The 14,915-nt window shown below is 44.6% G+C and overlaps 1 protein-coding gene across 2 annotated transcripts in view; it reads left to right on the top strand.

Moving 5' to 3' along the window:
- LOC118223163 (dedicator of cytokinesis protein 2) overlaps positions 1–14,915 on the top strand; it is an 81,662-nt gene that overhangs the window by 25,214 nt on the left and 41,533 nt on the right. For both annotated transcript variants that reach the window (XM_035409374.1, XM_035409373.1), the window contains exons 24-25: positions 5,121–5,227; positions 13,926–14,068. In XM_035409374.1, the coding sequence (XP_035265265.1) occupies positions 5,121–5,227; positions 13,926–14,068 (250 nt within the window). The remainder of the gene's footprint in view (positions 1–5,120; positions 5,228–13,925; positions 14,069–14,915) is intronic.

Raw genomic sequence — 14,915 nt, 5'->3', positions numbered from 1 at the left:
TGCCATGCCACCAAGGAGGGCCTCTCCTCCCATGTCACGCTGTAAATATTCCTGTGATAACAGTTACACCGTATATCTCTTTGCCTAAAAGCTCCCCAGCTCGAGAAATGAGAACTAACAGAGAAATCGACTTCCCAGCAGGATCAGAGACTGCTCAGTAAATAATTTATACTGTAGCACTTTGCAGATTTTGCAAGCTTTCGCAAGTTCACAAGCTTTCTTTATCTTTTCCCACTTGTGAGTGTAAACGACATTATGATGACATTTTTAAAATGTTAGATATCGGTTGGTCTTAATTGCATACCATGAACTTAAGTGAATTTAGTGATTTTCCATTTTCAGTACCTTTTTAATAGTCTATTATGCTGCAGGATGATCTGTAAAAAACAAATAATTAACGGAATCACAGGGCCACCCTGTACTGTAAATTGGAACAGGGCTGGGTTTTACGCTGTTTTGTCAAGCTGGCATAGTGCAGCAAATTCTAATTGTAATTAATAACAACAGTCATTGATTTGACTGTCAAAACCAAAACCATTGAATTTGTATTATCAATAACCTGCGTAGTTTATGAAATTAGTAATTAGGTTCGAGAAGACCACACAGAAACATAATGTTGGCACATAGACCTCCAGCACCTAGACTTCCTTACCGAGTCTCCTTGCTTTTAAACTAATTATAGGTCAATTCACTGCTTACTCATATCGCTTATTTATATTAATAAATCTGGTGATACAGTATGGTAATGACAGGAGCCCTTTTCCATATGTGAAGACAAACTAGATAAGATAGTCAACAAAACATACGCCAACCAGGGCAGTTTATATATTTTTAAGAGCCTTTCGCAGTCTCATACTGTGATGTAGCCTACTTTCTGTTTTTTTTTTTCAACCATGGCCTATCATAACACAGTAGGGCTCTCAGACTGTAAAATAAGTAGTTTTGTAGAGACAAAATTGCATTTCCCGCATGAAATGATTATTCCGAGCACTAAATGTTCGTCCGTCCACAAAATGTTCATTCTGTTCAGGAAATTCAATTTGGTGCACACATAACACCATTTTATGCTCAAAATGCAATACAGTTAGAAATAATGCCCCATAAATTAATTCTTTGCAACAAAAATTATGTTCTAAAAGCTGATATCATGATAGATGAATAATTGAAATATTTTTTGGTATGAATATCATACAGTGATTGTGTCATGTCATTTCACTCCATGTTCAAATAATGTATAAAGACTACACCGAATGATCAATAGACATAGAAGTGTTTTTAACTTTTTTATATAAAAAATGGGAACCAGCATCCTCTCACACGAGATACTGTAACCCCTAAAAACATCTTAGGATGTTCAATAAGACATACATTTGCTAAAGAATCGGCTTTTGAATAGAATACTAATATTGATGGGCTGGGAGACCACGTGAGGCAGGCTGAAAAGGCAGGCGACTGTCAGTCAGTTTGTGAATCCTGTCACGGGTTTGGTTCCCTGCCAGGACAGTTTCAGCATGGTGCTCTGATCTCTATCTGTAACCCACTCTACACTCCCCCCCCCCCCCCCCCCCCCCCGTCTGAATAATGAGCACAAATAAAGGAGGAGGGTAGACTGTCCACTCTCCTTTTTATTATAAAAATAAATGCGCTGCTGTTATAAATAGGATTAGCTTTATGAAACTGCATTCTTTTATTGCGCTCACGGGCAGTGCTCTTGAACACGTACAGCGGTTGTGCTGCCATGTGCCGAAATTTCCAAGGGAAATAAAAAAGAACCTTCCGGCGTGAAATGCGAACTGCAGGAAACCACCATTAATGTCAATTAAAGATGAGCGCATTGTATGTTATGCGTTTAGATGTTCAAAAACACAATGAAGTGAAAACAGCCCTAAAACTGTATTTGTATAAGCAAAGTAGCACTTCAGTGCTAGCAGATAATGGTGGCCAGTGAGCTGCTAACGAAGAAGGCCAAGATCATACGTTTAAACTAATAATGGCCCCGGACATTCTTTCCTGTGATTCAGCAGAGCTATGCCAACAGTGGCATGATGTGGATGGACACTGGGCAACTTAAAAGAATCAGCTGTGAAACTGTTAACTTTAAAAAAAAAAAACTGAGGTAGAGAAAGAGAGAGAGAGAGAGAAGAATGGAGGGAGTGAAAGTGAGAGAGAGGGATAGAGAGAGAGAGTGTGAGCGAGTGTGCATGCACACAATATACATCTAAGTAGCGTATAAGAGACCAGTCAGGCAAAGGGCCATTCTCACGTCTGAATACATTCTCTATATGCAAAGTGGCTGGTATGCTGTGCCTTGAAACATCCCGGGGATATAAAAAACGTAAGCGCTCATTCAACATTTTCAAGTGAAAGATGTGGAAAAATAGTATCTTAAATTCACCACATACAAAATATGGCCACCGGCCTGTTTGAGCATGAATATTTCAAAACCCAAATCAATGGGATGACACAGTGTGGACCTGCATGGAAAACAGATCAGGAAAATTGAGTTGAACTTCCTTAACATAAATTTCCCACAGGCAATATTAATCCCAAGGCATGTGCTTTAAACCATTGCCAGTTGTGCTTCAGTGATCTCAGTTGTGTCAGATAATCAACCTCTTCACACAATTTGAATTTTATCTGAGTGGAAATTGCCGTAACCATACCGATATTTGGGCAGTGGCATAATCAACATGTGTTGTAAATATCAGGGCTCTACACTGGTACATTACAGAGCCACTCACACAAAACTGTGCCTTACCTATACAGACCAGCTCTCACAGAATCAGGCCCAATCCAGCAGCCCCTCTCTCACACAACCAGGCCCAATCCTAACAGTGCCTCTCTCACAGGACCAGGCCCAATCCTAACAGTCCCTCTCTCACAGAACCAGGCCCAATCCTAACAGTCCCTCTCTCACAGAACCAGGCCCAATCCAGCAGCCCCTCTCTCACAGAACCAGGCCCAATCCAGCAGCCCCTCTCTCACAGAACCAGGCCCAATCCTAACAGTCCCTCTCTCACAGAACCAGGCCCAATCCAGCAGCCCCTCTCTCACAGAACCAGGCCCAATCCTAACAGGCACTCTCTCACAGAACCAGGCCAGTTCCTTTCCATTCCACTCTGAGAAAAACCAAGCAGAATAATTTTACACACGAAACCAGGTCCAGCCATTACAATCCATTCTCATCAAACCAGGCTAAATCGTTTGAATTTCTCATGTACACTCACTATGCATGTATGTTGTGTTCATCTCATCCATTATGAAAAATTGATTAGTTTTGGACCTTATCATCAACTGCGGCAGATAATTTGCAAAAAATTTTTTCCTTTGTTTTTGTGTGACAAAATGTGCTTTCCTCAGCACTGTGACAAATCTGGTTGAATCAGCCTGAGACAGCTTGGCCGTTGGCTGTTTAAGCAATTTCACCCACAGTGGAAGTAATCGGACCCGACCGCGGTTCTCTGCTAGCTGTCTGTCGTGTATAGCCGTTCGTATATAAGCTCATGTTTTGCTGATGCCTGTCAGGAGGTGCTGACAGAGCCAATAGGCAAGCCCGATGCGCGTTCTCTGAACTTCCAAGCAGTAATCCCAAGTCGGCCTTTTATGTGCATTCTCTCTAGCAGCTTTATGGCTTTCTCATTTTCATAAATAGGTTTTAAATGGAAATACTACCTAAGGCACATTATTTTTACCTCATTTTACAGCATGTCGAGTCCTTTTGTCTAGTTAATCAGTTTTATGGCAGATTCCGGAAACTTCCTGAAAACTGACTGCTTGAAAATTTGGTCAGACGTACAGAGGCTTAGCAGAAGGCATCAGACATGATGAGTACAAAATCTGCACGTTGTGCACTCAAATTATGCAGTGTAGAATATGCATATTGTAAATGCTTCATAGACCAGGTAAGCTGTATTTATATATGTGTATGGTTTGTGCTTCTGGTCACGTAAATGCTCTATATACAGTGAAAGTGATCGTTAATTAGTATGTTAAAGGAACAGGCAGGGCCTCCTGTCTCCTTCCAGAGAGACGTGTTCACATTAAACCAGCGCAAATGCAGATTTCGGTGTTTGACGGATTCACAGATGTGCCTCACGACTCACGGAGACACAATCTGCCGCAGATATCTGCAAATGGAGCGTGTTTGATGTCGGAGATCAGAGGCACATTTACCTGTTCAGCCGTCTGATATTAGAGCAAAGGCACGATTGAGAGAACAGATGATGAGACGAGACTGTTTAATGTATCAGAGGTGACCCGCGGTGTTCTCTTTTGATTAAAATATTATATAAATGACTATATTTGTAAAACCTGAAAGAACTGTATCTCTGCTGATTCGTACCTCTGAACATTATTAAGAGGGGTCCTTCAACTACCTAATTAGCCATGTATCCAGAAGGAATATTTGTGTGGACTGTTGCCCCAGGGGACAGGTTTCAGCCAATATCTTTATGAAATGTGTTTAGTCTTCAATGTAAATCAGTGGGGCTCTTTCTGCACGCTGATACTGAATTTCATGCTCAGATAAAACTACAAATGAAGAACATGCATCCAAGCTGATGGTGCTTCTGAGGAGAACTGCATTTCCAGATTAAAGCAAGACCTGTTTCTTGCTTCATGATGCTTATGGAGGCTCCTGTTCTGTCCATCTGAAGCACAAAACACTTTTACAGTGCAGTGTTTCCTGGATTAAACAGGGACCACTGTTGCTAGGGTTCATATTGTGTTATGCATTATTTGCTGTTTTATTACCCTGGGAGGGAGAGAGGGTTTCATGGGGCATGATATGCCCCCCCCCCCCCCCCCCCCACCCGTTGCTTAATACCAAGCTGTTAATAGCATGTCAGTCGGACACCTGTGTCTGCTTGTGTCAGCTATGCCAGTTGCACAGTACCCTGGCACAGTACCATGCAGTTGCAAATGATATCTGGCTGCAAATGTTTTGGAAGATGTGCCTCATTCACAAATCATGAATACTAATCGGATTTGTTCTCTCTCCCTCATTCTCTTTCTCTGTCCCTCTTTTTTTCTCTCTCATTATTTCTCTCTTTCCCTCTCTCTGTCTCATTCTCTCTCTCTCTCTCTCCCTTTCTCTCTCTCTCCCTACCCCCTCTTTACAGTGAGCTGTTGTTTGACTTTTATACCTGCATCCGCCTTGACAAACTGCAGAAATATAAAGTGGCATCCATGACAGAGATCGTGGGCAGCAAACTCTTCCGGAAACAAGGTAAAAATAAAAAAAAGCCCTCCCTAAGTTTGTTTCTGTGTGTCCCCAAGATGTCCCATCTTACCAAAGCACTCCAGAACTGTACATCATGGCTCCCAGAAGGCAGTTGTTGGGGTTAATGCTAATGACTTTGCTGCCACTTCCTGTGGCTATGGTGATTGAAACGCGAGCCTCAGTCTGCTGCCACGGGGAGCAGGTACTGTCTTATTAATAGAAACGTCCGGGAAACGAGGCGAGAAGGCTGCTCGCTTTCGTCTTCGCTTTTCAGCGTGACCCTAAATCAGGTGCTCTCGCACTGTCACGCAATATCACTCTGCACTGAACTTCTGCACCGCTCTCCCCATTTCAGTCATCTCTCCTCTGTCCCGTCGCTCCCCGCCCCCCCCTTATGATTCCACTCCCATTATGTAATCAGAGGGGGAGAGCTCCTGAAGGGAGTATAATAGCGCGTCTGATCCGCGCCGAGAGCCCATTCCTCCTTCAGGTGCGGCGCCCGGCTTCTCTGAGCACCTCCTCAGTTCAGCCCCGCTGTCAGCTCCCTCGCTGTAAAGCACCTCGTATCTGCGAGAGAGACAGCCTGCATACACTGTGCTGTCAGTACTCATTTTGTCTAATGAAAAACAGCTGACCTGCTGAGGCTCCCCTTTTGCAAATGTCACCGCCGTCCTTGGTTCACAGCTCCTGACACCAGAGTATTTTTTACTGAGGACTTAAAAAGGAAAGTGTATATGCTGAATACTATAGGGCATGGCATATACTGGGTATGGCTTGGCATATCGTTGCTGTACTTTTTTGTCATCCAGATCTTAGGGTCTGGCAGATGCGTGCATGTAGCGTATTGTAATGTTTTGGATTTTGTACAGTGTGGGTAAAGAGTATGACATGAAATGGTTTGGTATAGAATGGGTAGAGAATATTACATGCAATGTTTATGATTTGTTAAGGTATTGAATGTATAGGTGTATAGGCTAGGGCTAGTAAGCTAGTAGCTAGGCTAGATTGTCGGACTTGTAGGAGTGGGTGTGTGCAGTTTGACTGGTTACGGTGGGTATAGTCCTGAGTGGGAATATGGGGAGATAATGGACCCAGTTAGGCTACTATTTGCTCTGCTTAAGCAAAGGTGGACATCATGCCAAACTCAGGACAGCGCTTGCTAAGCATGGAAGGTACAGTGTATCACTCTGATGGACAAAGCATTCGTGCTCTGTGGCCCGGTTCCAGTATTTCAGTCGACGTTTCAGTTAGCATTTGACTTTAACGAATTAAGCACTGGATTTGTTTTAAAGTGCAAGCGCCTTGCAGGCCGGGGCCAGCGGACAGGCAGCTGTAGTCCTTTGGGCATTGTGGCTGTGTGACGGATGGTGTTTGTTCTGGGGCGGGGGGGGGGGGGGGTGAAGTGGGGGTGGAGAGGGTCCTGCGCAGCTGATGATTATCGATGTTGTTTTTTGAGACCGCTACTACCGGGAGGCTCATTCATCAAAATGCTCACCTCAAGCGCCACATCTTCTATTGATCATACCAAGCTGATTGATCCCCCTGGGTTCCAGTAAAGACCTTATCACTGTTCACTCTCCCACAGTCTGCAGACCATAGTGTGCATTAATAAAGCACTTAACCAGACCTAGTGCCCCAGTGCTGGGGAGGGAGGGAGAGAGACACAACAAAAGGGAATCTATGTTCCATTGATATTTCAGTGTTGATTTCTTTTCCTTCTTCCTCCATTTGCTGTTTTCCTGTCATGTGTGCCAATAACAGGCAGTCTGAATGAGAGATAGGCGGGGATAGAGAGAGAGAGAGAGAAAGAGAGAGAGAGAGAGAAAGTGGGAAGCAGAGAGAGGGAGAGAAAAAGAGAGAGAGAGAGAGAGAGAGTGAGGAGAGAGCAAGCGAGGAAGAGAAAAAACAGGTGTGTAAGAGAGAGAGACAAGCATTAATCTAAAAGACCCACCACTCCCAGTTTTAATAGTGATGGAAAGTGGGGGGGGGGGGGAAGGATGGGACACTCTAAAAAGCATAAATGAGGAATTGAGGATTAAAATGGAAATAAACAGGGACAGCATAGCACACCGATGCTGCTGGGTGCTGGAGAGGGCAAATTACTGCAGGTCTCCTGATGTTCCCGGAGCAGCCAGGCTCGGTAAGCTGTATTGTTAGAGAGGCCCGTTCCGCCTGGACTTTGCTGCTGATTGTGCAGCGGCTTTGTTCTAAAGTGCACCTCTGTGTAATGCCAGCCGTCACTCACAGTTTAAAATCTCCCACCTCCCTTTAGAACGGACGATCGCGTTTAATTCCGATTAGAATAGCAGTCTTTTAGTTAGTGAGAGCTGCCCTCCACAGGAAAGCGCAGGGTGGCTGTTCTAACCAGAAGAGCATCGGCGTCCTTTCGCTGTAGGACATCTGCGGCAGTAACCGTCCCTGCCGTGGTAGTCTTGCTTTGATAAATGTCCCACGATTCTTCAGTCTTCCTGCTGTTGTTTTCCCCTGAAACCTCCTGGCACTTTGAGCGAAGTCTGTCTCTCAAGTATTGAGGCGGTGGGAGAGCTGGGAGGCCCGGCCAGTGGAGGTTTCCCGTTTCGCCCCGTCGCATCTGAGGCTCCCCGCTACACATCAAGGCTGCGGCTGAGAGCGGCCACATCCTTTTGATCGTGTAAAAAAAAAAAAAAAAGAAGAAAAGCTCTCAGGCTATGGACGTTCGCTGAGAGCACGGGTGCCACCGGGGATTTTGAGCCCCATTAAAATATCTCACATTGGACTCCGCCACCCCAGAAAATCTAATATGTTCTAATATGTTTTGAGGGCGCTTGTCAATCAGGGCCCTCGGAATCATTCTAGCCCCGCCCCCGCCATGGTGCCCCTGGCTGAGAGCTTAACTGGGCGTTCTCGAGTTGCATGGAAGGAAGGGCTACTATGCCTGTCGGCCTCTTTCTCTGGAAGCGTAAACAGCTCTTGGGCTGTAGCAATAATCCTGTCAGGGGTGCAGTGAGACTGATTTGCAAGTGAGGCTTGTCAGTGTCTCACACTCAGCCTATTTTTAAGGGCCCTTGATACTTAGTGAGAGAAGGACGGGGAGTCTTTTATCTCAGCCAAGTCTGCCACTCAGTATGGACACAGTAAAGGCGATGGGTTTTTTAATAATCTAACCTCATAGAAATGTGGACATTTGAAGCTGAGGTGCTAACAAAGTACAATTTATTGCATATCACCAGATAAGGAACATTTCCTTTGGAGGTTGAGAAATACTTTGGCTTTTAACATGAACTAATTGATTTCAATTGTTGTACGTGGCAATAAAAAGATAAAATGCGTTTTTTTTCCTTTGAGAAGTGGACGGCGTTTATGATCCAGCAGAATTCCATCAAGGAATGAATCTATGAATCTCACTATCACAAAGAGAAACTCTGATACAACTGAATTTCTCTTTGAATTTTGAAATGACTTCAGTTATTCAGTGGCACACGGCCTAATCTTCGTAATGTGTGTAGGATCTCATATAACACGTTTGCTGGCTTTTCCATTGTCCTTTCCGCTTCGCAGGCTCCGCATAGTAGCAGTCTTTCTTGCAGATGATTTGTAGTCGTACTTGAGGAACGGCACAGTCCAAAAGCCCACTTAACCGCGAGGAGCTCGGCTGTGGCAGTGAGTGATATGATATGAACTTTAATGAGCTCGAAGACTCCGTTGGACGCGTTTCCACTGGCGTCCCACGGTGACGAATGGCCTGTTTGGGGACCGGTTGTTGTGGTGCCGTGGTCGATAACGGGACGTGTGAGGCTGCGATGGGGCTGTGCGAAACGGCGTGCGGGCGAAGCGAACGCCGATCGCACGCCGGCATCGTTACCGAGACATAGCCGCGTGTGTTTGTGCACGCGGCCGCGCTGATCGATAAGTATGACTGATGGGTGTCCTTTCAGCGATTCCCAGAGTGGCTCGGGCCGTCCGCGCTCCACTGCCATTTCCTGTCTTCCGCTCTCCGTTCTGCCCTCCTTTCCTTCCTATCTGTACCTCTCCATCATGCTATCTTCTTCTCTACTCTCCCCTCCTTTTCTTTTGTCATCCCGTCTTTCCTCTCCTCTTTTTCCTCCCTTTCACTCCCTCCCTATTGTGCACCAGCACTAAAACTTTGAAGACTTGTCTTTTTGTCTGCCATGTGCCTGCCGTGGCATTGATTCAGGACAGAAAAGGTCATGTTTGGAGGTCTGTGTTGCAGCCCCTCCTCTGGCCAGATCGTTTCAATACATGACTGAACCTTTTGTTGATGGGAAGTTTATAAAAAGCGGAAGAGGGAGCATTAAGGGATTCTGATGGCAAAGATAGCGTTGTGGGTGACAGGGTCAGTGGATGCAGAGGATGTTGAAGCAGTGACATGGTTGAAATCTGTAATTTCATCAAGATTAAATATTGAGTTCATGTATTACATTCAAGCCACCAAAGGATTTGAACAGTTATGAAAAAAAATGTGAAAAAAATGTGTCCTACTGGTGAAGATAAGCTTCATAACCAAAGGAAAAACTTGCTTTGGAGTTTTTTTTTACAAGGCTTCTCTCATTTATTTTCTTTATTGTCCTTCTTGTCCTTTTTGTAATCCTCTTTTGTCACTACTCTTATCCTCCCCAACATTTTTCTCCTCTGCTCGCTCTCCCCTCCTTCTGAAAGGGCTCATTGCCCTTTCAGTCTGTTGGTGTTGAGGCTGTAGTTTTGCAGGTGCTGTATGACTGCCCTCTGTAACCCCCCCCCCCCCCACCCCCCCCCACCCCCCAGCCCCTCCGCTACACAGCACCCCCTGCTGGGAAGCTGCTGTGGCAGGAAGGAAGTCCCACACTTCCAGCACAATGGACCTGGCAGCCACTGAAATTAAATATTGAAAACATTTATTCAAACGCAAATACAAGCTGTACGCTTTCCCGGGGAAATATCCAGGGGTGAAAAATGAGAAACGGAAGCAGCTATTGACAAACCTATGGCAGCAAATACACCAATGAATATTTAATGGCGCTTAACTGAATGAGTCATTCAGGTATCAGCAGATGGTGTGTGTGTGTGTGTGTGTGTGTGTGCTTGCGCATCTGCGTGTGTGCGTGTGTGTGTCTGTGTGTCTGTGTGTGTGTATTTATGTTTTCCATTTGCTTTTTGGGTATTTAAATATGTTTTATGCCTGCAGAACGCTTTTATAGGTATTATGTAATGGTGTATGGTGCGTGTCAACCAGCCCAGGTACTGTAGTTATAGGCTGTTGTTCAGGAGGGTATAAACAATGCAGTAAGTGTTTGTTTTTTACACCAGCGCAGTAAAAACAATTCTGAGCCATTACTGGAGGCTCTCGTATCAGAACTGTGATGTATGAATTCATAACTTCTCAGTTATTAACACACACAGTCGTAAACCCGCCTGGAAAAATAACGAATGTGCATATTGGAAAAGTACAATCCACACAACCAACGAGGTAACTGACGAAGTTAAAGCATTCTGTCACATCTGTCACTGACAGCTGCTTTTCCCCAGCTGATTACCTCCTGTGTATGCATCACCTATACTTACCCATGAATTATTATTTATGACTAACTTCCTGTTTCAGGCTGGTTACTAATTAGTGATAGACTACATCCTGTACCAGTTAGTAGCAGGTGCCCTGCTAATGCCTGATTATTATGCATAATTGTGTGATTACCTAACAGTGCCATTTTCAAATATTAATATTGTATAATCAGTATGGCATTTATTTATAATCCTGAAATGATTGAAATCACAGTATGGATACAAATATAATTAAGTGTATAACAACATTAAATTTTCATTTATTAAATTTGACAACATTAACTTTCTTTTTTTTTTTTGGAGGGGGGGATTTACTGTAGGGTTGAATTGAGCAAGGGAGATATCTTTCCATTTACAGTAACTAATCAACGGGGGATGGGGGGGGGGGGGGGGGCAGGTCGTTGTAGTTCTGTTGAAGTTTCGGAAATAACAATGAAATGTGACAGTTTATCGCAGTTTTTATCGCAGTTTACGCTCGGCGATGTAACCGAGGCTCCTCCCATCCGCCAGCGTGCCCGGGTCTCTCAGTGAGGCCTGCCACTTTGTGATGCATTACACCTTTTAGATCTAATATCTGCCGTCCGAACGCTATTTCTGCCCCGTCTAATTTGATCTGCCGAAATCCTAGCCAGGGAGGGCCTGATTTAGAAGGCACCAGTAATTGAAATAGCATCTTATTACCATGTGAAATAGTTTATGGCATTCGCCGTGACATTGCACGCTGAATTGAGTGATGGGCGCAGTTTTGAGGGACCGGGTGATTTGTGATTGCTTGGAGTACATTTGGCTTGGCTATTTGTCCGTAACTATAACAATTTGGCCCGTGATAAATAATCTTAGCCCTTCCACGTCATTAGGGGACCGTCCATCTTGCATAAACCACAAACATATAATGCATATTAATATAAGTGTCTGCTGGTGGACGAAGTGTCTGGGTGATCAATTACATTAGTTTTAATCATTTATCAGTTCAGGCCTTGCAGGCTGTCATATCATCCAAGTTGTATTATGATAAAAAGTGCTGCAGTCACTTTGTGATGTATATTTGCAAGCAAATAACATTTTTGGACCTGGCAGCGCTGAGAACAATAAATGCCTCTTATTAAACCTGCAGACAGACACATACACACTCCCGCTTACTTCAACACACACACAAACACACATGCACACACACACACACATACACAGAGGGTGTATTAATGCCTGAAGGCCTAGTTGTATATTCACAGAGAGGTGGTCTTAAAAAAAAACACTCTGTTGATAACTCACTGTTGTGGTTAGCTAGCGCTCCAGGCATTGGCGGTAAAATGTTTTTTCTCAGTGCCGAGCCGTATTCCCAATAAGGTCTGCGCTACACCTCCTGGCCATGTCCAGAAACATAAATTGAGACATCTTCTGTCTGATGTTCCGGTCTTCCTGCACCCCCGCTCTGCCATACCTGTCTGCCTATCCATTTCCACTGCCCGTTTCCCCGTTCTTGTGTGTGTGCCGTGCCCAACATTATTATTTTGGTCACGCACGCGCTCAAACCGGAAACGGCTCATCTTTCTCTTTGAAAAAGTGGATCCTGGTATCAGAACAGGGCTTGTGGCGGCCGGTCCGCGAGAGGAGCTGAGACTCCTCTGCAGTCTCTACCCCGGAGCTAAAGGCTGCCGTTCTACAGACGCAAATTCAGTTAGCGAAGGCTCCGTCTTCAAAAAAAAAAAAAAGAAGCTGCTTCCGAATCAGTTATGTATTTATGAGCGCTAATACAGCTGGCGGTAAGCGTGAACGCAACGCAGCAGATCATTTCTCTGTAATTGGTTGAAGGCGTGCCAAAGGTATGAGCGTGCTCTGGCCAATCGGGGTGGGTTTTTCTTCGCAATCCCGTTAAACGAGGGGGTCCGTCACGCACCCTTTTCCCACGTTGCGGTGCCGCACACACACACACACACACACACGCCGCTGTTAGCCTTGCGAATGACCGTTCACAATGGCCAGTCACACATGAGAGGAGGGTAATAAAACATCCCTGTGAGCGAGATAAAAAAAACACCAGTGAATAACCTTTTATCTGTAATTAGGAATGAATTAGCAGAAACACTTGAAAAGTGATTTAGTACTGGACTGAGGGCATAATCAGTATGCCCTTAGTATTTATATTAATTATATTTCAAGTGTTTGTGCTAATTAATTCCTAATTGGAGATAAAGGTTTCTCACTGGGTTTTTATAGAACATCTTGTCATTAGAATGTCATTTTCTCATTGTGGGCAAAAATGGTTCTCCATAAAAAAAAAAGTGCAGGCTCTGTTTGTATTGCACCACTCAGCCTGTTGAAAGATCTTAAACACATATTGAACAATTGTGATGTTCCCTCAATAATGTCCCACTGCTTTAATCCACTCCCAATTGACAGCTCCAGCCTTTTGACTCCCTCCATGTAAACACAGAAAAGGATGAAAATAGTAATGTCGGTGCAACTGTCACTTTTTTGCACTCATAAACTTGAAAATACTAATATTTGAAGGATTGCATTCGCATTAATTCAGCATTCATCATTCTGTGCTAGATCTATGGACTTTTTTTGCCACAGCAGTCATGAGAGAGATAAACTGAAGGGATTGTTTGCTTGCTTTTTTATTTTTTTATTTATATTATCCTTTATTGACGATTGCTATGTGGAATTTATATAAATTCAGAATCCTGTGATTTGGTACTGTTTTTTTTATGGCCATGCCAATCAAGCTGACTTTGAAAGCCCGTTCATTTCGTTTAAGAATCACATCAGCTAACACTGAGTGAGCTTTGCTTGTTATAGCTGAGTGTTCATGTGTCAGTGAAGCAGGAGATTGTTTTCTAACGGGGGCACTCGAGGCCGGATGGCTCAGGAAGCCAAGTTATTTTGGGGGCGAGGTGTAGATTAGATTGTACAGGACATTTACGATTTGCAAAAACAAAACAGTGGTTCCTGTCTTTGGCCAAGTGTGTGCCGTGTTTATGGTACCTGTGTGTGTAGTATGTAGCGTTCTGTGTTTTGGAAGATCTGTGTATAGTCGGTTTGTTTTGGCCGATGTGTAATGCCATTGTATTGGGTTCAGGGTGTATGGTATGGTCTGTGTGTTGGGTTTATTGTGTGTGGTATGGTCTGTGTGTTGGGTTCAATGTTTCATGACCTCTCCCGATGGCAGCGTGCCGTGACATCCTCCTACCCATGATGCTGCGGGAGCTGAGCATTGCGCTGACGGAGGTGGGGAGCAAGTCACCTGACGATGGCAAAAACAGTGTGGAGCTTCTCAACAACATCCTGGAGGTGCTGAGCAGGAAAGACGTGGTAAGAGAGCCAACAGATGTCTGCCCCGCTCTGCATCCACTGCCCCATATTTACCCACACAATCCTCACACAATGAACCCCACACAAATACTAACCCCCACAATGCTGCCTCCCCAATTCCAACTTACACACACACAGATCCCCCCCCCCCCCCCCCAAAATACTGACCTCCACACACTGATGCTCAGCCACACTGATCCTGTTCTGATTCCCACAAATGTAAAGCATGCTTTGTCACCACATTCAGAGGCACAAATAAATCCATACATTTGTGCATGCACCCTCTTAGGAAATGTGCAGGCCTCATCATTTGGTCAACATAAAGATGGTGCAATCATCTGCCAAATCCCTCGTCACTATACATATACAGTGTGTTCACACACTCCTGCACCAGCACCCCAGACAAGCACACAAGCACACACACAGAATACCCATCCACACACTCCTACAGAAACATAATAATCCATAAGCACAATCCTCCAACCCCCGACCCAAACCTACCCACACATACCTATACGACTCCTAAAAACATGAATACATGCTCCATCACAACCACACATACACACACACACTACTGGACCACACTGTCCTGTTCTCTCTGCTTTACTATGGAAAGCAATCTAACTTAACGCCTTCTCCCACATCTACCGAGCACCCATAATCCCGTGCTCCCGTACTAGTGTGGAGGAATGGAGTAAGAAGACCAGCTGTGCCAGGAAGTGTGAGCGACATTGAGAGATGTGTTTAAATATACATTACACACCACTAACAGTGTGTGTGTGTGCGTGCGTGCGTGTGTATGCCTGTGTGTGTGTGTGTGCGTGTTTGCATGCGTGCGTGTATGCGT

Source organism: Anguilla anguilla, chromosome 3 (genome assembly GCF_013347855.1).
Source record: "Anguilla anguilla isolate fAngAng1 chromosome 3, fAngAng1.pri, whole genome shotgun sequence".
Classification (NCBI taxonomy): domain Eukaryota; kingdom Metazoa; phylum Chordata; class Actinopteri; order Anguilliformes; family Anguillidae; genus Anguilla; species Anguilla anguilla.
Note: the sequence above shows the minus strand (reverse complement) of the source record. Positions and strands in the feature narration are given on the sequence as shown.